Source organism: Dermochelys coriacea, chromosome 15, assembly GCF_009764565.3.
Source record: "Dermochelys coriacea isolate rDerCor1 chromosome 15, rDerCor1.pri.v4, whole genome shotgun sequence".
NCBI classification, from domain to species: Eukaryota; Metazoa; Chordata; order Testudines; family Dermochelyidae; genus Dermochelys; species Dermochelys coriacea.
The window spans coordinates 25,606,513-25,627,858 of NC_050082.1; the positions used below are offsets into that span (position 1 = coordinate 25,606,513).

Sequence of the window (21,346 nt, forward strand, 5' to 3'; positions counted from 1 at the left end):
GGTTGAAGAGGCAGGAAGCTAGAGCGGGTGTCTTTGGTGGACCACGGAGAGAGAAATATAGGTGCCATTGTCCTGAACTATGACAGCCCCTAAGGAACATGTGTGGTGCATTTTCCACATGGGAGTAAAGAATTCCAGGGTCAAAGAGTTACCCCAACTGCCTCAGTTGCCCCATCCATAAAATGGGGATTATATACCTATTTCACAGGTACTGTGAGGAGTAATTAAACACTTTAAATATGAATAGTGCTACATCAATCATTATCACCACCATTGTTCTGTGGTGACATACTTGCCAAGTATAGTGAGGGACCAATCCTGCATACACTGATGCATATAATTACTCACATTGCTCATGTGATTAAAAAGTGATTCACAAGCATAAGAAGTGCCAGGATCAAGTCTTTAGATTGGAAAACATTGGTTGGGGGTCATGAAATAGAGAACATTCCGCTTTGAAAGGCGCCCTGGAAAAGTGCATGCACAGTGGTCCATGGTTGCTTCCATTGAGGAAGCTTAAATAAGAACACCATGTTCTCCTCACCCAGAAGGTGAATATAAACACAGCATTCAGATTACTTGTCAATTAAACTGACCTCAGAACATTGAAAAGTGTTAACTTTTAAGAATTACAGTGCCCTACTGAGTGATTGAATCCCAGCCAAGACTCTCAGTTAACTCAACATTGGTTATGTCTGTCATGGGTTGCACAGGTCAAGCTTCTATTTTTTGAACTTAGAAGAGATTCATGCTCCAACCATACACAATACCTAGCCCCCCACAGAAGCAGAGCTCTTCTGCAATTCCACAGGAGCAAATATTCAGGGACATCTGATTATACAATAAATTCAGGAGTCCCAAAGACCTCTGGCTGCACCCTATTCCGAATTTCCTTTAAAGTTAGCAAAATACTCTGTTGAAAGAGGACCCCTCCATGAATAAGAGATTGTGTCAAAAAGCAACAGGCTAAAAGCATCCTTAACCAACAAGACTGCAGAAGTAGTAACTGGTTTATACTCAGGAAAGCCACACATCACAGAAATGCAGAGTCTATGCTAAGTGTTAAATTATATAGGATATATTTTTCCTTACCTGAAAACCAGTAATAGAAACTTTATTTGATTCCACTGTCGGCCTCCGGGGCAACCGAGGAGAAGAATGTGGAGATGTAACTGGAGAATAAGGGAGAGATGGGTAAATGTAACGTTCATTCACACCTGCATTGCTACTAGGTGACTGAAATCTTTCTTGTTGAGATAGCTTTTGACCCGAAAGATTCAGCTTGGCTCTTGGCTCCCTTGTTACTTCTGGAGGCCCCCTAGAGTGCCAGGAACACCCTCCCCTGCAAGACCTTGGCTATCAGACACCATCATCTCTTCACCACAGCATTCCACATGCTCATCTTTCTCCTGCCTGTCCTGTCCCCACTCCTCACCTGGGGCACCAGTTGAATCATACTCTGTCACCACAACAACAGACTCCATGCCCAAGTACTCAACGGTCAGTGACAACAAGCTACGCAGATAGTCAGGTGCCTTCTTGCACTCGCTGTGCGGTTCATCGTAACAAACGGGTCTCTCGGCGGAAGGTCTGCTGGGAACACATGATGGCATGATGCACTGGCCGGCTTCATCCCAACTGATGGCATAGCTCCATCAGAGATAGTAATCTAAAAGAATAAGAAATACTTAGCAGCAACTTTGTAATGCCATACCTACTGGCCATGCATCACTCATAGGCTTGTTTAAAGACAAGGGTTACTGTTAGCTGGATGTTTAACTGATCTAACAATTTGTTTGAAAGTCAGTAATTCTTCTGGCATTTGTCACTCTATAGAATTATTCACTAATCATCCAAGTAGCACCATGGAGTTGTAATTTGACAAGTGGCAGTTTTCCATCCGAGGCAGTAGTGATCCAGTTCACTCCTATTAATGTTAGCAGAGATGGGGCCAAGCCAAACCCCAAGGTTTGGGTTCGGATCAGAATTTGAAGCTAGACCCAATCTCTGTAATGTGCTAAATACTAACACTCATGAAATCTGGGAAGGTTTGGATTCAGATCTGGATTTCAAATCAAGTTCTGGAGCATCTGGATCTGGGGTATAGAAAGCATGAATTTCAGATTCAAGGTTTGGGGCCCTTTTGTAATTATTGATGTAGTGCCCTGAGCATATCTGATGCTTTACAGAAATAAAGGAAACGGTTCATCCCTCCAAAAGCTTACAATCCAAATCAGACAAGCAAAGAAAAGGACCACGACAAAGATGGGGTGGGACGGACAAGGGTTAGAAGAAAGAATTATGTCCTTTGTTTTGTACTTCTGCACAGACAGCTTGTTAGGTCTGTTTTTTGTTGTTTAATAAGGTCAGGCTCCAGAAGAGGAGAAGACAGCCTTGGAGTGGGGTCACTTGGGGCCATTAAAGGTCCCATGGCACTTTTTGTAACAGCAGACGTTAGCATCTAATTGTAACTTGAATTAGAACTGGGCAAGAACACTGGGGCTGTCTCCCTAAATGCCCCTTGGATTTTCAGTTAGACATGCTGGTCTTCCTCACTTTCTGACAGACTGCTGGGTGGTGTTGCTGTGAGTTCTTAAATAGCTACTGCATCCAACCAATGGCTGCATTTCAGTGGCAAGCGAAGTAAACGCTATACATTCCTTACTTATGTCACAGAGACATGATGAGACTTAATATCTGCAATGTGGTTTGAGATTCTTGAATGAGAAGTGCACAGTATTGTTGCTGTTTGAAGTATTATTATGAGGCTTTTATTTAATGTTGATGACCCACTATTAGCACAACAGGGTAAAAGCTAAGACAAGGTATAAACATTTGGCTAGGACTCTCACATAACTGACTCCCAGAATGCAGAAAGAGAAATGTTTAGACAGTAATATTCCTTTTACTCTAACCTATATAAACAACCCTGAGCATCAGCATCAAGATCTTTAAGAGAAGCCAGACACCATAGCCTGATCCTATTGACAGTCAGGGGAGTTGTTCACCAACTTCAGTAGGGTCAGAATCAGGCCCTCTGCTCTCAGATGCATAGATGCAACTACAATGAATATCAATGGGCGTGCCTGTATATTTTTTTTGTATTCCACTAGCATCCAATGGTCCAATCAGGATCACGCCCTCTTGTGCTAGGCAACAGGGAAAAGACAGTCCCTTCCCAGAAGGTTTTATGCTCCTGAGACTAATACTCAGTATCTTCAAAGACCAGGGTCCTTATTTGGACTAGGGCCCCGACTCCCAAATCTGGTCTGGGTGGGCAGAGCCCTGCATCTGTCCAGGACCCCATTGAAGCCAATGGGACAACACATGGGCACAAAGATCCGATGGGTTATTTTTTTAGGTCCAAATCCTGCAATCAGCCACATTGTTTTAGCTTATCCTCTATCCATTCTTTGCTTTCTATATTTTCCCATTTTAGTTGTTTTTTTTTTTAAATTAGATTTATGAACCATGGAAATGACTGCGAAATTAACTTCGTTAAAAAAAAAAATTTGTCAAGTCTCTATGGCTCTGATGCATTAGAGACAAGTCCATACAGTTATTTCTTTGAAAGCCGTCAAGGTGAAATTAAGCAGTGGAGTCTTTGCTTGTCCAAGATGGGTTGCTGTAAAAACCCCGTGAATGACCCCCATGGCATCTGGACAAGACAGCGTTCCCCAGTTGCCAGAAACAACTTGGCAGAGACAATAGGCTGGGAGTTTCATTTGAGCAAGGCTGGAATACACAGGCAGAAAGATGATTGCTTTTCCCACTGCAATCCAATTTTAGTTTTAATTTCTAGGTTGACAAGTTGCCACGAGTCAAAACAAAACAAAACAAACAAAAAAAAAAAAACACCACCTCAAACAACGATTTATTTATTTATTTTTGTCGTGTTGTTCCAACACCTCAATAAGGTGGCTGCTTAAAATTAGATCCACTTGTCTAAAATTAAAATTTCCATTATATTGTGCCCTCTGGCATAGCTGCTCTGAAATCAATATAGTAGAAATTACACGTCAAATACAAAAAACAAGCAGTCTCTTTCTCTCTTAAAAAGTCTTTATAATTGCATAATTGCCATTTCAGACACAGAATCGTCTGCATAAAGGAGACCATTTACTCTGAAGCTGGAATGGTCCACTGACAAAACTATGCTGCTTTCTCTGGCACGTCACAGTTTACTGCTTGCAGATTAAGAGACAAAGAAGAAAAAGAAATTAGAATACAGTGAAAGATACAAATAAAACCAGTTCTTAGCAGAAAGGGTAAATTATTTAAAAAATGATAGATTCAGCTGTCCCTTGCTGTTCAAAAAAGATGGGATGCCTAATACTCCAGGAACACTAGATAGGAATTTTTTCTATCCGACAGGAAGTCTGTTATTGATGTGTGCTAGCTAGGACACTGTGCTATTTGGCTTGGAGCAAAGCTGCTTGTATCTATCTATTTTGCAAATGTGTTCCTGGACCTCTGTTCTCAGCCAAGAAGCCTCCAGGTTTAGCAGCTGCTACATGAAGTTCAGGTTGTTGATGTGTATTGGAGGCCCATGGTATGGCATCAGGAGGGCAAAGATGCCACCGAAATTAAAGATTTAAACGTTAACCATTTGTGAGGAAGATTGTAGTGGACCTAGCACAGCAGCAAACTGGTCCTTTCCACTGCACATAGAGCCTGACTTCAATGGAGCAGGATCAATGGATACTTCATCTGATCTTTTCCACTGAGCCTTCATTTTTGCTGTTGCTAGGGAAAGGCATGTATGAAGCACACCCCCAAATCTGCATGTGCAAAATTAAAGGCAAGGTTTGAAAAATCAGGCTCTGACAGCTCAGTCCTGCCGAGTGCTAAGAGCCTTCATACTACATAAAACTTCCTCGGAACTTCAGGGTGCTCAGCACCTTGAGAGTCCAATCCTGCTGCCAGCCACTGAAGTCATTGTCAAAATAACTTCCCATCAAGTTCAGGGGGAGCTGGCCCAGGCCTTATATGTTGGGTGTGAACATTCCTGTTGCTGCCAGCAAATTCATGGAACAAAACTGATTAGGAGCAGAGCAGCTGCACTAGTAAATGACACAGGACTTGCGAATCCATTAGAACTGCACAGCACAAATGCATTTTAACGCACTCCCTCGAGTGGTGCATTAAGAAAACTGAAAAGCAAACAAGCAAAGAGAGCAGATGGCTCTTAAAGGCTGGTTTCCATTTGCTGTAGGTTCTTTTAGGAGCCATGCCAGTTTGCAGAGATAAATAGCTTTCCCATTAGCCAGGAACCATTGCCAAAGCGCTGCGGCCTGCCCGCCCACCATTCACCGCCACCTCACTTCAGAAACCACACCAAACAAGGAAGAACCTGGGCGTTTCTCATTCATGGGGCATAGCGAGATGAACCTGAAAGAAGTGGAAAGCTGACTTGCCCTTGATGTGGTGTATTGCAAAGGCCTGAGCTAAGGAGGTTCACAGCTAGAATTCTAGGGCGTGTATGCTTATCAGCTGGCCATCACCCTCTGCCCATATCACCACAATTATCTAAACCTAGACTTGTCATTGTATGCCGTGGGCCCATGCAGGGGTTGGGCTACTTATCAGAAATGCTAGATTTTGCAGCTAGTCTTTACTCAACAGAAAATAGTTTCCAGCCCTTCAGAAAGGGTATGAAATGAAGTCAGAGCAATATCCATCGAGGTGGTGAACATTTGTACATTTAAGCTCCACACTGGCCCTCCACAAACAGAAGAGGGTGTGTGGGTGGTTGCAGCATTGGCAAGCCTATATCCCAATTACATGACCTCTGCTCTTGTGGGGGCAAGTGGGGACCCTGAGAAGGAGTACCAGAACAGAAGGGCTGCACAGCTGCTCTGCGCCCAGCTCCCTCATTGAGAGATGAATTTTACCCCTCACATTCCACCTTTAGAAAACATGGCTTTATTTGGGTCTTATATAGGTGACATGAATTTTCACTGGTAGTGGTTTAAACTACCCGTGCTGCTTTGCATTTGTTTCTGGTACCTGCTAGGGTTTTATAGCAATAAGAAAGCGGAGATTTCCAAAAGTGCTCAGTGCACCAATTTACCCCTTCTACATTAAGGGAGATGGCAACATTCACCTGCTTTGCAAGGTTAATACAGACAAAGCCATAACTAGCCACTTGCTTGTCACATTAGAATCTTTTTTCATTCATACGGCAGCTGCTTGAAGACTAGCAAGCATTAAAAGGCTCATGGTGAACAGTTCTGGGCTAATACTGTGTAAAAGTAAATTTAAGTCACAAAGTATCAGCAACACTTTAGAGCAGAGAGAGTGCACTGGACTTGGGGAGTTAATTGGCTTGACAAGGCTAAACATATCAAGGCTGATTAATTCAAGGAGGCTTCCTATGCTCTGTAAACAGGCTAAAGATCATCAGACCCTCAACACAAAGCTTTATGTTTAAGAATCGTGGCACTTTACTCAGGCAGGATCAAGACAGAAAATCCACAGACTCCCTTACCCTCCGTTGATCTGGGTGGGAGGAACGAGTGAACCTGAGAATTGGGAGGGAAACCTGTCGTCTTAGATGACACAATGACCAAATTAGACCCTCCCACACACACACAAATATTCCACAAACCCGTGGCCTTTCAAGAACGGCTAAGCATACAGCCAGTTCATGGGAATGTGCAGAATCTAATGATAATGCAAGTCTGTTTTTCTTTTTCATGAGCATATGGGGAAGCTGAGGAGGAGGAGGATATAAATTTAATCAGCTGGAGAAAAAAAGGCAAAGCTGGACTGGAAATGAATTACTTTGAGAAGGAAAATGCATTTGCTTGTCTCTCTATTATTGCCCACACCCTGGAATCCCATCAATGGCACACATGTGAAACACAGGCACATTCTGGTGTTGGATCAAAGCATGCTCCAAATATGCAAATAGAATAGCTACCTTGTTTTAGAGCCACACACATAGAAAATCCTCAAGAAGCAGAACAGCCTGGTATGTATAATTTTTGCCTGTTGGCTGCTTTCTATACATAAGCCATACCCACTCCAGTAAGACTATTAAGGGCAAACAATTGCACATCTAATTCACAAATAAGTGAAATAATAAAATGAAAGTCCGCATGGCTTAACAAAATGGCTTAACAAAATGGTATGGACATGAGGTTGACCTTAGTGAGGAGGAGGATAAGCAGTCTGACATTTATAGAATGCCTTTCCCCATCTGAAGGATGCAGAGTATATATTGTAAATATATAAACGCTCATTTTGCACATCTGAAATGCAGCCACGTATGGAGTGGAACATGGCAACTGCTTAACAGCACAAAATAAACCACTACAATATTTGATGGAAGGGAGCAAAAACAACTCCTTTGCAAGTTATTTGTTCATTGATACTGTGCCTGTCAAAACTTGAGTGCTTCCTAATAACATTACATGCAAAATGAAATCTGTAGCATCAGAGGGTGACTTATTAATCCATCAAACACGAATGCAGAAGAACGCAGAGAGGAAAAGCAGCTGTTAAGTATAAAAGTTTTAATTGATAAAGAACATGCTTAGAGTTTACAGGCAGCGAACATGTTGCAAAGCTAAGAAAGGCTGGAAACAGGAAGTTGATGCAAGGGAAGAGAGAAACTTTCTGGACACATTTATAGGTGCTTGGTGCCAAATTCACAGCTGGCCAGAGAGGGTGCATTTCCCTAACTCAGTGGAGTTACCCTCACTTAAGCCAGTGGTGAATAAAGCATTTGATCCTCCACAAGGGCTTGTGTTTTGTTCATTTTTAGCTCAAAAGATTCCAGCTTCTCCAGTTTGATAGCTGAAGAGTTTCAGGGGAACAGAAAGTGGGCAGGGCCGGGGGGGGGGGGAGGAGGGGAAAGCATACATTCCTTGTTTACACTTGACTCCCCTGAGATGCCTTTCTGACTCAGACAGAATTCCCTTACAGGTTTTAGTTTATTTTAGTTTCATATATTTTTTTAAAGTTGGTACCCATGCACATGAGGGACTGGTAGTATTGTGTAGAGCCAGTCATCTCCTTCTTCCCAATGTTCTTCAGTCCTGATCTTCAGTTCTCCCAGTGATCCTAACTCTAGACTCTAATACAACCCTGCCAATGCTCTTATTGTTAAGTGATAGGCACAGTACAGAGGTCATCGTCTCTACCGTTACAGACAAGATCAGCTCACACATGTAATATACAGGAAGAAGATCCAATTCAGAGCAGCAGCATCATCCCTGCTGCTCATGTCTTGAGCCTTTTTAGGGTCGTTAAAATGAGACTACCCAGTGATCTCAGCCAGGATTTAAATCCAGACCCCAGAGATTAAAGCCAAACACATTAACTCATCACCCCACTTTGCTCTTGCTTCTCTGAATCTTCAGTATCTAGGCAGTTTCATTTCTTGACATTTGTCAATGGAGCAAGAGATGAAAAATATAGCAACAGACACATTGCTATGTGCTTTCATTCCCACCACTAACCGGCCCCTTTTGACAGTCCCATCAGCAAAGCCAAGTATTGAATAAGGACTCTGATCTGTCCTAGCAAACACGAAGACTGGGGAAGGGGTGCGTGTTATGGATACCTGGACTGCCACTGCCAGTGCTGTTCCTGGCCCGGGGGTCAACAGACAAATACAGGCTCCAGAGCTGTTAATCTAGCATCTTTTAACAGCAATAAATTGACTTAAAGAAAAGCCAAAAAACAAAGTCAGACTAACTCCAGTTCATAGTAACGCAAAGAGTATCATATCTCATCATCTGGGAACCAGAATTAAGAAAGTCAGTCATTAGCATATCCCCCTGGGCCAGCTTATTGGAGTCATTTCTGAAAATGGTATGAGCTAGCATACTGCGTGTGCTGCAATAGCCAATACTTCCCCAGTTTGGGGGGTAGGGGGAGGGAAATGGATGATCTTGGGGCTAAACTAAGGACTGGGTCTAAGGAGAGCTAGGTTCCACTGCTAACACAGCCAAGGACTTCTTGTGTGATCTTGGGCAAGTCACTTCACTTCTCTGTGCCCCAATTCCCCATCTGTTAAATAAGGATAATTTATTATTTGCATTGTGTTAACACCTCGGAGCCTAGGAATTGACCAGGATATCATTGTGCTAGGCACTGTACAAACACCAAAAAGATGCAAAGAATGACTGAAGACAGATCCAAGCTCACTTTTGGACTCCCTGGTTCCCTCCCTCCCCCCCACCTGAATAAGTGTTTGCCTTGTTATGTCTTGACTAATCTAATAGCAAAGAATGTACTATTTTTTTCTGCATCCTGGTTAAAAGTTAATCAGAGAACAATGGAGATCAGTTGCCACATTTTTGCTAGACAAAATACAGTCATCATTTCACTTTTTGTGATCAAAGGGCCTCTCATAACTTCCAAGAACAAGATGACAAAAATACAATTTGTAATAATGGTGGCACTGATCACATGCCACTCTTCCTACAGGCTAACAAAAATCTTGATGGAAACATGCTAGCAACTGTAATACACAAAGCCTATATCTACATTAGATTTTTTTGATAGAAATTTCCCACCATTGCACTTACATTGGTGCAACTCAGAACAGTTTGATAACCCGGTGATAAAAATGCCAGAGGCCAACTGAGTCCTGCCTAGGGTAGTCAGGTGTTTGATTTTCGACCAGAACGCCTGGTTGAAAAGGGACCCTGGCAGCTCCAGAGAGCACTGCTGACCGGGCCTTTAAAAGTCTGGTCAGCGGTGCAGCGGGGCTAAGACAGGCTCCCTACCTGCCCAGCTCTGCGTGGCTCCTGGAAGCAGCAGCATGTCCCCTCTCTGGCTCCTATGCGTAGGGGCAGTCAGGGGGCTCTATACGCTGCCCCTGCCCCAAGTGCCAGCTCTGCAGCTCCCATTGGCCAGGAACCGCGGCCAATGGAAGCTGCGAGGGTGGTGCCTGCAGATGATGCAGTGCACACCACACACAGCCACCTGGCCATACCTCCATGTAGGAGCTGGAGGGGGGAAATGCCGTTGCTTCCAAGAGCTGCCTGGAGCTGCACCCCAACTCCCTGCCCCAGCCCTGATCCCCCTCCTGCCCTCTGACCCACTCGATCCCTGCCTGGAGCACCCTCCTACACCCAAAACCCCTCATCCTCAGACCCATCCCAAAGCCTGCACCCCCAGCTGGAGCCCTCATCCCCTCCACACCCCAACCCCCCTGAGCCAGCCTGGTGAAAATGAGCGAGTGAGTGAGGATGGGGAGAGTGAGAAACAGAGGGAAGAGGGACAGAGTGAGCATGAGTGGGGCCTCAGCAGAGGGGGTGGGGCCTCAGAGGAAGGGGTGGGGCAAGGGTGTTCAGTTTTGTTCTAGTCCTGCCTCCACTTATGAGCCCATTGTTGGGACAAGTGGGCCCCTATGAGGCTCGATCCACCAGTGAGGGGTGAACACTAATTCAACTGTTAACTGTGTGGTGAGTTATAGGGCTACTTCCCTCTGCCTTGCCCATCCAACAGAAAATGACGAGTGTGAAAATCAATGCAGGGGCTCAGCTGGGAGTTTTGAGGATTCCCAGAGGAGTCAAAAATGACATTTTACAAGAACTTCAAGAATCTTGATAAGAAATGTAAGAGCCACTGCTGGGAGGAAAACCACAGCACTTATCTTGGTGAACGTAGGAATGCAGTACTGTGAAGCATTTGCAGATAGTTTGGAGGATACAGCTATTGCCTGCACGCACAAAGACCTCAATTCAGCAAAGCACTTAAGCATGTACTTAAATTTAAGCATATCAACAGTCCCACTGACTTCAATGAGACTACTCACATGCTTAAAATTAGGCCCACGCTTAAATGCTTTGCTAAATTAGGGCCTGTGTGGAGTGTCACGTGAGGTATGCAGCCTCCTTAGCTCCCATTAGCATTAGCTCCAGTGTCTTGGTCAAATTCCAACAATGGAGTTCACAGCAGTAAAGTATATGAGAAATAGATCAAGCCTCCCACCTCCTAGTGAGCTGACTTTATGAACGTACCCAAAGAATTTTTAAATTTGATAATTATTTAATTTTTTAAAATACATTGTTAATAGAGCAGCAACCAGCTCGAGTTTAGCATTAGCAGCAGACTGTCACCATAAAACAGAAAGGGTCTGGAAAACAAAAAACACAAAACCCCCAAACTGATCCTCACCTCCCAAAAATAACTCCTCTGCATTGGTTTGATCGCCTGTCAGTTGAAGGAGAAAAAGATGCCAGGGAACTTTGTGTAGGCAGCATCTAATGACTAAAAGCACCAATTATTGGGACTTTCCAGAAGAGAACACTGCTTCAATGCATGTGTACATGTATCACTCATAAATATGTTAGTTCCCTCCACTCATACCTAGCCCAGAGGAATCCTCCCAGGTTTCATAAAAATAATAATTTTAATAAGCTCTCTCTGCTAGTTAGATAATGAGAGAAGCACTAAACTGCTTTGTGAACTCCACTTAAAAGTCAATACGCAGAATTGAGCTGAGAGCAAAGCCCCGATCCCCCAAAATGCTTAAACCATCTAATGAAAGTTGCGTTCCCTTGGATTGATATTGCTTGGCAAGATACTTAAGTCATTTGGTTACAAATGGGCTTTATTTTTAAACCTACATACCATATTTCTTTCAGGCATTTATGGCGAGGGGAATGGATACCTAGAATGACAGGCAGCCTTTTCACTTTTAGGACATTGACTAACTGCAGGACAGTTTGGGAGGAAAAGTAAGTATATTAGGGTAGTGCTCAAAGACCTCAAATCAGTATTGAGGCCCCATTGTGCAAGGCACTGTGCAAGCAAAGCAAAGAGACAGACAATCCCTGCCCTCAGAGCTAAAGTGGTCCAATATTAAATGAGTTTGGTGGGTCTCTGTTCAGCTCCTGGTACACTGGGGGCATCACCACCAGAACAAATTGTACTAATTGGCCCCTTGCTGGTAGCCCCAGCAGAGAAGCCAAGGACTTACTGGACCCGAGAGAATGACCTGCCTTCTCTCCCATTTCCCCCCCTTGAAAGATCTCTCCAGGTCACAGACAGTGCTGCTCTTCCACCATGCTCTGTGGCTAGAGAAAACCACTCTCCAAAGCAGTTAATTAGCACCTTTGACCAGCACTAAATTTACTATTCACACATCCATGGAGACTATTGCTTTACTTAACCTTTCTCGGATGCCTTAAATCCCAAGCCTAATCACAGCCATAGGATAGGGCTCCTGCTCCTATATCAGTTCATGAGACTCAGCTAAGTATTTGCTGAATGGCTTTCAGCAGTTATTGCAAATCCTTGCCCAGAGAGATCCCAAAGAAACTGAACCAGTTTGCTTGCTCACTGCTCTCCTGAACTGTGAAATTGACCGGACTTTGTACTGTACTGAGCAGCATTTGTACAATACTGAAGATGAAATGCAGTAAGGTTAAATGCAGCAAGAACTGTGAAATAAATGAAGTCCAAAGACAGGTGTTTTCAAGCCTCTGGGAGTGTATTACAGTACAAACCATTGAACAGGGGCTTGGCAAAGCCTCCAAGTTACTGATCTCATCAAACTCCACTGAACTTAAGTCTGGTTTTGTTCTAGTCGTAGCACAGAAGTCCCTCTCTGTGGAGTTAGCAGCCTCCTTCTTCTGGCTGATGATAGCTCAATATCTGTCTTAATTCTCTTTGAACTCAGTGCAGCCCCAAATCCAGCTAGTCACTCCATCCCTTAGGATCGTCTCTGGCTCCCTTGGATCATAAAGCTCCTCCTTTCTAACCACTCATGGCACCAGATCTTGATCTCTGTTACACTAGCATAAACCCAGGATGACTCTGCTGAAGCCAGTGGAATTATTCTGGATGTATACCTGTGCAGCTCAGATTAGGCCCCGTCTCTGGTGATGGCTCATGCTCTGCTTAGACTCCTCTTCTAAGGAGGGCCACACAGTCAGACGCTCAGCTGTTTACTTTGTTCTTTTGCTGCCACTTTTATGCTGATGATGCTCAACACCATGTATACGTTTACAGCATTATTGGTACCTCCCTGACCTCTCTCTGGGTGTCTTAAGCAAGTAAGATTGTGGTTTTGCCTCTGTTTCCTTCAGATAACTCTCTTACTTTCAGTAAATGTTTAACTCCTCCATCTTCCTCCTCCTCAACTCACATTTCCCCTTTGCCTTTAACTGTAGTCATCCATGACTCTAAACTCTCTTCTTCCTCCTCCTCCCATATCAGCAAGTTGCCTATCATCCCCTCCTCAATGCTGCCTGTGTATCACTTCTGAACCAATCCTCATCCATCTCCTCATCTCCTCTTGCCTTCACTATGAGAAGTCCCATGTCTCTAGCCAGTTTCCAGCTCTCCAAACCGTGTGCATGGTCTGCAGTTGCCAGCCTCCTTGCACGCAACGGCTCCATAACTCCCCACTGGCCTCAGGATTTGCTTCAATGGTTCCCTCTTTAAAACCTTCTAAGGGTTTTGCTCTCTCTCTCTCTCTCTCTCTCTCTCTCTCTCTTCTCCTGTCACTGCTTCTACTACTCTTGAGTATCAGCACGCAGCAAGTCCCTTTACTGCTGGCCGCTGATGGTGTGAAAGCCTTTTCCTCTGCAGCTCACGTCATTCTATATCTCTCAACCTCACTGACTCCATTTCTTTTCAGATTTAATCTGAAATGATCTTTCCTTCTGATCCAAACAATCTAAGTCTTTTAGGTACTTACATAGCGCCCACATGACCATAGCTTAGTGCCTCACAGACTTACATGTATTTCTCCTCATAGCACCCCTGTGAGGCAGGGCAGTGCTATTCCCCCCACTTTACAGATGGAGAACTGAGGCACTGAGAGACTAAAGTGTCTTGTCCAAGGTCACACAGGAAGTCTGTGGTGGAACAGGAAGCTGAACCCTGGCGCCCCATACCCCAGACTAGAGATCTAACCACTGGACCATTCTTCTCGACTCTGCTCATACGTATTAACGATCAAATTATTTTGAGATAAACAATAAAAATGATGCTGTGACTCTACACAGTGCTTTCCAGAGAATTTTTGAAAGCTTTACGAAGGATAAGTTGCATTAGAGAGAAATGTTCTGAAAATTACAGAATGAGAGAATTAAAATAGATCCTCATGCTAAAAACGCAAACATGCTCAAGACAGTATTTATAAAGAAATCTCGACAATCTCCAAGTATTACTAAAGGGAAAATGAGAAGCACACTCTATGCAGATCCCTCAGACAGTGCTTTATAGAAAGGATAACTTAAACCGTGTGGCTAGAGCCCTGGACTGAGACTCAGTGGCTCAGTTCTGAGATCTGTGCCTCAGTTTCCCCATCTGTAAAATGGGAATAACGATACTACCCTCCAAGCCTTGAGATCTATGGATAAATATCACCATACAAGAACTAGGTATTGTTATTTCAGATTCAGGTCATTACATTAAAGAAAAGGGCATTTTGTTTGGTGGAGAGTGAAATCACTTAGGAAGACTTGGCCATTCATAGCCACAAGTGATCTGAACTTGCAATAAGGGGAGAATAGGCCCATTAATTTAATCAAAACAAATATAGATAAGTACACACTCTGCTGCACAGCAGACAGCACAGAGCAGACCAAAGGAGGAGGAAGTACATGTAATGTCATCTCAGCTGAGATAAATACCAAACATTCTCCCCATTCTGGACCGAGAACGTCCAGTGGTATCCTGAGGGAGAGTAAATGTGCTGGCTGCTCTACGTGCAGAAGAAAAAAAAAAAAACAATTGGGAAAAAGAATCAGAGCTACTGCTTGAAGGCACAAGAAGTTTTCAATCCTCCCCCAGCTCCACCACCAGAGTGAAACTGTGGGAGAGGTGGAGACATCCTCATGCCCCGGGAGAGTGCAGAGAGTTGCGTCAGGAGTAGACAGAAGTGGGCAAACTACAGACCACAGGACCCTCCTGCCTGGCCCGGGAGGCTAGTCCCCAGCCCCTTCCCTGCTGTTCACCCTCCCCTGCAGCCTCAGCACGCCGCACCGCTGGTGCAACGCTCTGGACGGCCAGGCAGTGCAGTTGCAGAGCCCGGCCTGACCCGGTGCTCTGGGCAGCGCAGCTGTAGCACTGCCAGCCACCAGTGCTCCAGGCAGCGCGGTAAAGGGGGGGGGGTTGGATAGAGGGCAGGGGAGTTTGGGGTGATGGTCAGGGGTCGGGGCGGTCAGAGGGTGGGGATGGGGCAGGAGGCAGTCGGGGGGGGGGGTCCAGGGATGATCAGGGGACAGGGAGCAAGGGGGGTGGATGGGGTAGGATTCCCGGGGAAGCCATCAGGAGGGTGAGAAGCGGAAGGGGGGTGTCGGATAGGACTAGGAGGCGAGGGCCGGGCCATTCCTGCCTGTTTGGGGAGACAAAGCCTCCCCTAACCCGCCCTCCATACAAATTTTGGAAACCTGATGTGGCCCTCAGGCCAAAAAATTTGCCTGCCCCTGCCTTAGGAGATACAAATCAGATCAACAAGAAGGCCCCAGTGGCTGTAAAAGTGGCCAGAGCCAGAAATCAGGATGCAATGCAAAATGAAACAAATAGGAGCTAGGGTGGGAGGCTAGAGGGAAACCTGACTGTTAAAGGGTTTACTAAACAGGGCTGCTTCAGACACATATGGAGCTGCAGGGAAACCTAGAACAAGGGAGGGGGCGGTTGCCACTAACATCAAAACATTAGCATATTGTACCTGTTTGTTAAGCTCATGACAAAATCTGGAACAATCCTAAAAAAAGGGTGAACAGAGGCCTACAGCAGTGGGTCTATTTTTAAAAGAAAGCTATAGGGGAGACTAATTTAATGGTGGCCACTTGGGCTCTGGAATTATTTGTATCGCTCCTATTCCCAGAACATACAAACACAAATAATCAGATTATAAACTGATTGCTACTGCCCCGAAGAGTTAAAAGACGGATGTTCTTGCAGCTCCCACATTTCCATTTAGAGAGACACCACACCAAGTCAAAACTGGCCTCAACTTTACATTTTCTTAGGATGAAAATGGTTATTAAAAAAAAAAAGTCTGTGTCAAACCTAGATCCAATGGGAAGAACGCAAGGGGGGGGGGTGTTTACTCCAACAGAAACATCTTCTTAACTAACCCTCCCTCATCAGAGTTTGCCCCCAAACATTGGCACGTTAGGCTAGTGCATAAAAACCTAGACACCCGAGTAGAAACAGACGTGAAAACTAGTTTCCTTTTTCCCCCTCCCCTAAGAAAAATGCAAAAATGGTTGTGTGCATGCTGAGGATGGGAGCAGGTGCTGCAAGTTCCTTAGCCCCTAGGGTCCGAAGAGCCCGTCAGTCTGGCTGCTGTGGGGTTGTGTGTTGCCATTTAGTTGATATTTGGGTTTTTTGGCAGCGTGGGGAGAGGCCACTGGACTTTCAGTTAATGAAGTGGGGGGCCGGGGATTTGATTTCTTCCCAGCCATCACTATCACGGGTGTTTGAGAGGACAGGGCTTGACGGGGGGGGGGAGGAGCAATGGGCCCCCAACCACAGACATATTTGAAAAAGGGCAGATCCAAGCTAGGCTCCCCCTAAGGGCACGCGGACTAAGCTAACTCAAAAAGAAAAGGAGGACTTGTGGCACCCTTAGAGACTAACATTTATTTGAGCATAAGCTTTCGTGAGCGGTGCATATTCCCATATGGCAGCAGCCGCCGCCGCCGCCGGGTTCCGCCCCCGGGCGCCCCATCCGCGCCGCGCTCCCAGCCCCGGGGAGCTGCAGAGCGTCCCTCGCTCACCTCTCGGTCCCCAGCGTCAGCCGAGTGACAAGCACCCGCCGCTAGAGCCAAACAAAGCGAGGCCAGTTAGAGAGGCAGCGCAGAGTCTCTCCCACCAGGTTTCCCACCCCAGGTCCTGCGTGGGTGTTCCCCCCCCCCCCCCCGCATCTTATTCGTTTCCCTCCCAGCACGGTCCCTGCAGATCATCGCTCCAGGGGACCAGCTTACCACACAACCCAGAGCCATCAGCTCCGCCACCCTTCAGCGCCCCGTCCCCTCCACCGAGCTGCAGCTCCTCTTCCACCCAGCATCGCCCCGCCAGCCACTCCCAGGCCTCGCTTTGCCCCTCTGTGGTACTTTGGGGTCCACCCCCTCTGCACTAGGCAAGGATGCAGCACCGTCCAGCCCGGAGATACCGGGGAATGCCGCCCCGCCCGGGCGACGTGCCCCTCCCTTCCCCGGGGCAAAGCGACTCCCCTTCTCTGGGCTGGCCCAGGCCTCCCCTGCCAGCCAGACACCGGCTGCAAAACCCGCTCACTCCATCCATCCCCGCCCTGCGCCCGCACCCCGCCCGGAGTTCAGTCCCAATTACAGGGCAGAGCAAGGGTTAAACCCCTCCGCCCACCGGCAGGCGGCAAACGCTCCCTCCACGGGAACAGGAGCGAGCTGCAGGCCCGTCTCCGCCCCGGAGCCCCCGCTTACCTAGCAAGCGCCCCCGGGCACAGCCGCAGCCCGCGTCTTCTGGGTCTCCATTGCGCTGCGATCCCCCCCTTCTCCCGGCGCAGCAGCTCTTCCCCCAGCTGCTGCCAGCGGCACCTCGATTGGCTGCGACTGGGAGATTTTCCGGCCCAGAAGGAGAGAGTCAGATTTCACCAGCACCCTCGTTATTGGCCGCTGCAAAACCAGAGCTTCGCTGACTGGCCCAGATGTGCAGCCTGCACGCTGGTCTCTCCCAGCGCCTTTTTGCTTTCAATTTTGCTCTCAAGCTGTAGAGAGAGCGGCAGATGCCAGCGGGGAATGGAAAACAGGGGCGGCACTCAAGACGCACGCTCTCTGTTATATCCTAGCCTGCTTGAGTGTGCCTGTCTCCCTCGGTTTCCTTGCAGATCCCTCATTGTTCACCGTTTCGAAAAGCCATTTCCGGGCAATAAACTTCTTCCCCGGCCTTCTGGCTAAGGATAAATTTTGTTCAGCCTTTTTGATCAGTTAATCAAAATGATACTTAGAAAGTAGTCCAGCTTTTCATCCAGCGAGCCCACAGAGCTTTACAAAGAAAATATAATAATCCTCATTTTGATGATGAGGAAACAGAGAAGAAGTAACTTCCCCCAAAGGCACACAGTAAACCAGGGGAAAAGGAGTACTTGTGGCACCTTAGAGACTAACAAATTTATTAGAGCATAAGCTTTCGTGAGCTACAGCTCACTTTATCGGATGCATTTGGTGGAAAAAACGGAGGGGAGATTGATATACACACACAGAGAACATGAAACAATGGGTTTATCATACACACTGTAAGGAGAGTGATCACTTAAGATAAGCCATCACCAGCAGCAGGGGGGGGGAAAGGAGGAAAACCTTTCATGGTGACAAGCAAGGTAGGCTAATTCCAGCAGTTAACAAGAATATCAGAGGAACAGTGGGGGGAGAAATACCATGGGGAAATAGGCTTGAATAGAGACTGGGAATGGATGAGTCATTACACAAAGTAAAACTAAGTTAATTGTATCCAGTTTGCAAATTAATTCCAATTCAGCAGTCTCTCGTTAGAGTCTGTTTTTGAAGCTTTTTTGTTGAAGGATAGCCACTCTTAGGTCTGTAATCGAGTGACCAGAGAGATTGAAGTGTTCTCCAACTGGTTTTTGAATGTTATAATTCTTGACGTCTGATTTGTGTCCATTCATTCTTTTACGTAGAGACTGTCCAGTTTGGCCAATGTATATGGCAGAGGGGCATTGCTGGCACATGATGGCATATATCACATTGGTAGATGCGCAGGTGAACGAGCCTCTGATAATGTGGCTGATGTGATTAGGCCCTATGATGGTATCCCCTGAATAGATATGTGGACAGAGTTGGCAACGGGCTTTGTTGCAAGGATAGGTTCCTGGGTTAGTGGTTCTGTTGGGTGGTGTGTGGTTGCTGGTGAGTATTTGCTTCAGATTGGGGGGCTGTCTGTAAGCAAGGACTGATCTGTCTCCCAAGATCTGTGAGAGCGATGGCTCGTCCTTCAGGATAGGTTGTAGATCCGTGATGATGCGTTGGAGAGGTTTTAGTTGGGGGCTGAAGGTGATGGCTAGTGGCGTTCTGTTGTTTTCTTTGTTGGGCCTGTCCTGTAGTAGGTGACTTCTGGGTACTCTTCTGGCTCTGTCAATCTGTTTCTTCACTTCAGCAGGTGGGTATTGTAGTTGTAGGAATGCACAATAGAGATCTTGTAAGTGTCTCTGTCTGAGGGGTTGGAGCAAATGCGGTTATATCGTAGAGCTTGGCTGTAGACAATGGATCGAGTGGTATGATCTGGATGAAAGCTAGAGGCATGTAGGTAGGAATAGTGGTCAGTAGGTTTCCGATATAGGATGGTGTTTATGTGACCATCGCTTATTAGCACCGTAGTGTCCAGGAAGTGGATCTCTTGTGTGGACTGGTCCAGGCTGAGGTTGATGGTGGGATGGAAATTGTTGAAATCATGGTGGAATTCCTCAAGAGCTTCTTTTCCAGGGGTCCAGATGATGAAGATGTCATCAATGTAGCGCAAGTAGAGTAGGGGCATTAGGGGACGAGAGCTGAGGAAGCGTTATTCTAAGTCAGCCATAAAAATGTTGGCATACTGTGGGGCCATGCGGGTACCCATCGCAGTGCTGCTGATTTGAAGGTGTCTCGAAGATAGCTGGGAGTGCTGGTAACGAAGGGCCTGAGGAGGGAGTCTACATAGCCAGACAATCCTGCTGTCAGGGTGCCAATGCCTGAGATGATGGGGCGTCCAGGATTTCCAGGTTTATGGATCTTGGGTAGCAGATAGAATACCCCAGGTCGGGGTTCTAGGGGTGTGTCTGTGCGGATTTGTTCTTGTGCTTTTTCAGGGAGTTTCTTGAGCAAATGCTGTAGTTTCTTTTGATAACTCTCAGTGGGATCAGAGGGTAATGGCTTGTAGAAAGTGGTGTTGGAGAGCTGCCTAATAGCCTCTTGTTCATACTCCGACCTATTCATGATGATGACAGCACCTCCTTTGTCAGCCTTTTTGATTATGATGTCATAGTTGTTTCTGAGGCTGTGGATGGCACTGTGTTCTGCATGGCTGAGGTTATGGGGTAAGCGATGCTGCTTTTCCACAATTTCAGCTCGTGTACGTCGGCGGAAGCACTCTATGTAGAAAGCAGAACCGAGACCAGAACCCAAGTCTCTGGAATGCTCAGCCCTAACCTCAGGGCCAATGTAATGTCCCCTTTAAAAGGGGGTGCAAGTCCATCCCATGCAAGCAGATAAAGTTCATCCAGGCTTCTGTATGCACAGGCTAATCAATTTTTAAAAAGTGGGTGAAATCCTGGCCTACTGAAGTGCATGGGAGTTTTGCCATTCACTCAGTAAGGCCAGGATTTCAACCTGTCCTTATGTTTTGGCCAAACCAGGTTCTAACAAGAGTAGGCAGCCAACAAAGACAAGACCAAGTCATGTTTAAACAATGAAGCTCTAGACAATATTCAGAGCTAGGGTACAGCATTGTTTCTGAACACTGCTTAGGTCTGGCCACAGTGACCCATCAAGCTGTGAGAGAATTCCTGTTTGAGGTCAACAAAGCAAAAACTATGTAGAAGGAGTTTTCTTTAAAACTTTGCACGAGTAGGTGTGCGAGAGAGAGGGGAGGAGAGGTTCAGTAGTTGCTGATGTGACCCCAGTAGTGCACGTCTTTCCCATTTCCCCTTCTTGATCCTAAACAACTTTAAGCACAAGCAAAGAAGTGGCCATTTTCAACCTCTATTCTCTAGCTGCAGATTATACAGCTCATGAGTCAACCTCATTCCCCCCTGCAGCAGCAAGACAGCCGCAGATAGTTCACATCCAGATTTCCGACCCCTGCCCGACCACAGTAGGAAGCAACTTGGGGCCCTACACATTGTAAAACTAGTCCTGGAAATGCAACAGTGAAATCTTCAGCAAAACGTACACACACTTACAGCCACTACTTTATGGGACAGCCTCTCAGTGGTTTGGCAGCAACTGGTACTGTCCATATGAAAAGATAAAGATTGCAATCTACTTCAAAAGCATATTACACCATACTGTACATCACCAAATATAAACACAGAAAATGTGAGGGACAAATGCATTACCATCCTGCCCATTACTGAAATAGCTTTTAAATGCCCCACCGCACTCAGGCTCCCATCCAGGATTACAACTACTTTGCAAACAGCGTGTGTCAAGTTTTGGCCCTACCAATATCTTTCGAGAGAGGTAGGCAAGGTGTTCCGAGGAAAACTTGATTAAAATGATTGTGAAGCACTTCAAGATTGGATCCAAGGAGCTATAAAATGCAGCAGGAATGTTAAAGCAACCATCCTCTCTTTAAATTATGAGAAAAAGAGAGCACAGCAGTTCATAAACTTAATTCTGCTCCTTGCCTACATCTGCATGTCATTGCCAAATCTAGTACCAACCTTTGC

The 21,346-nt window shown here is 46.0% G+C and overlaps 1 protein-coding gene across 2 annotated transcripts in view; it reads right to left on the minus strand.

Moving 5' to 3' along the window:
- The window catches only part of CAMKK2 (calcium/calmodulin dependent protein kinase kinase 2), a 49,634-nt gene extending 31,838 nt beyond the window's left edge, over nucleotides 1-17,796 (minus strand). The window contains exons 1-3 of one of the 2 annotated variants that reach the window (XM_038373482.2): nucleotides 17,388-17,796; nucleotides 1,436-1,669; nucleotides 1,093-1,172 (exon numbers count right to left, since the gene is read on the minus strand). In XM_038373482.2, coding sequence (XP_038229410.1) covers nucleotides 1,093-1,172; nucleotides 1,436-1,613 — 258 coding nt within the window. In that variant the 5' untranslated portion in view covers nucleotides 1,614-1,669; nucleotides 17,388-17,796. The remainder of the gene's footprint in view (nucleotides 1-1,092; nucleotides 1,173-1,435; nucleotides 1,670-17,387) is intronic. The other variant, XM_038373485.2, reaches the window with a different exon arrangement.
- Nucleotides 17,797-21,346: the final 3,550 nt, after the last annotated feature.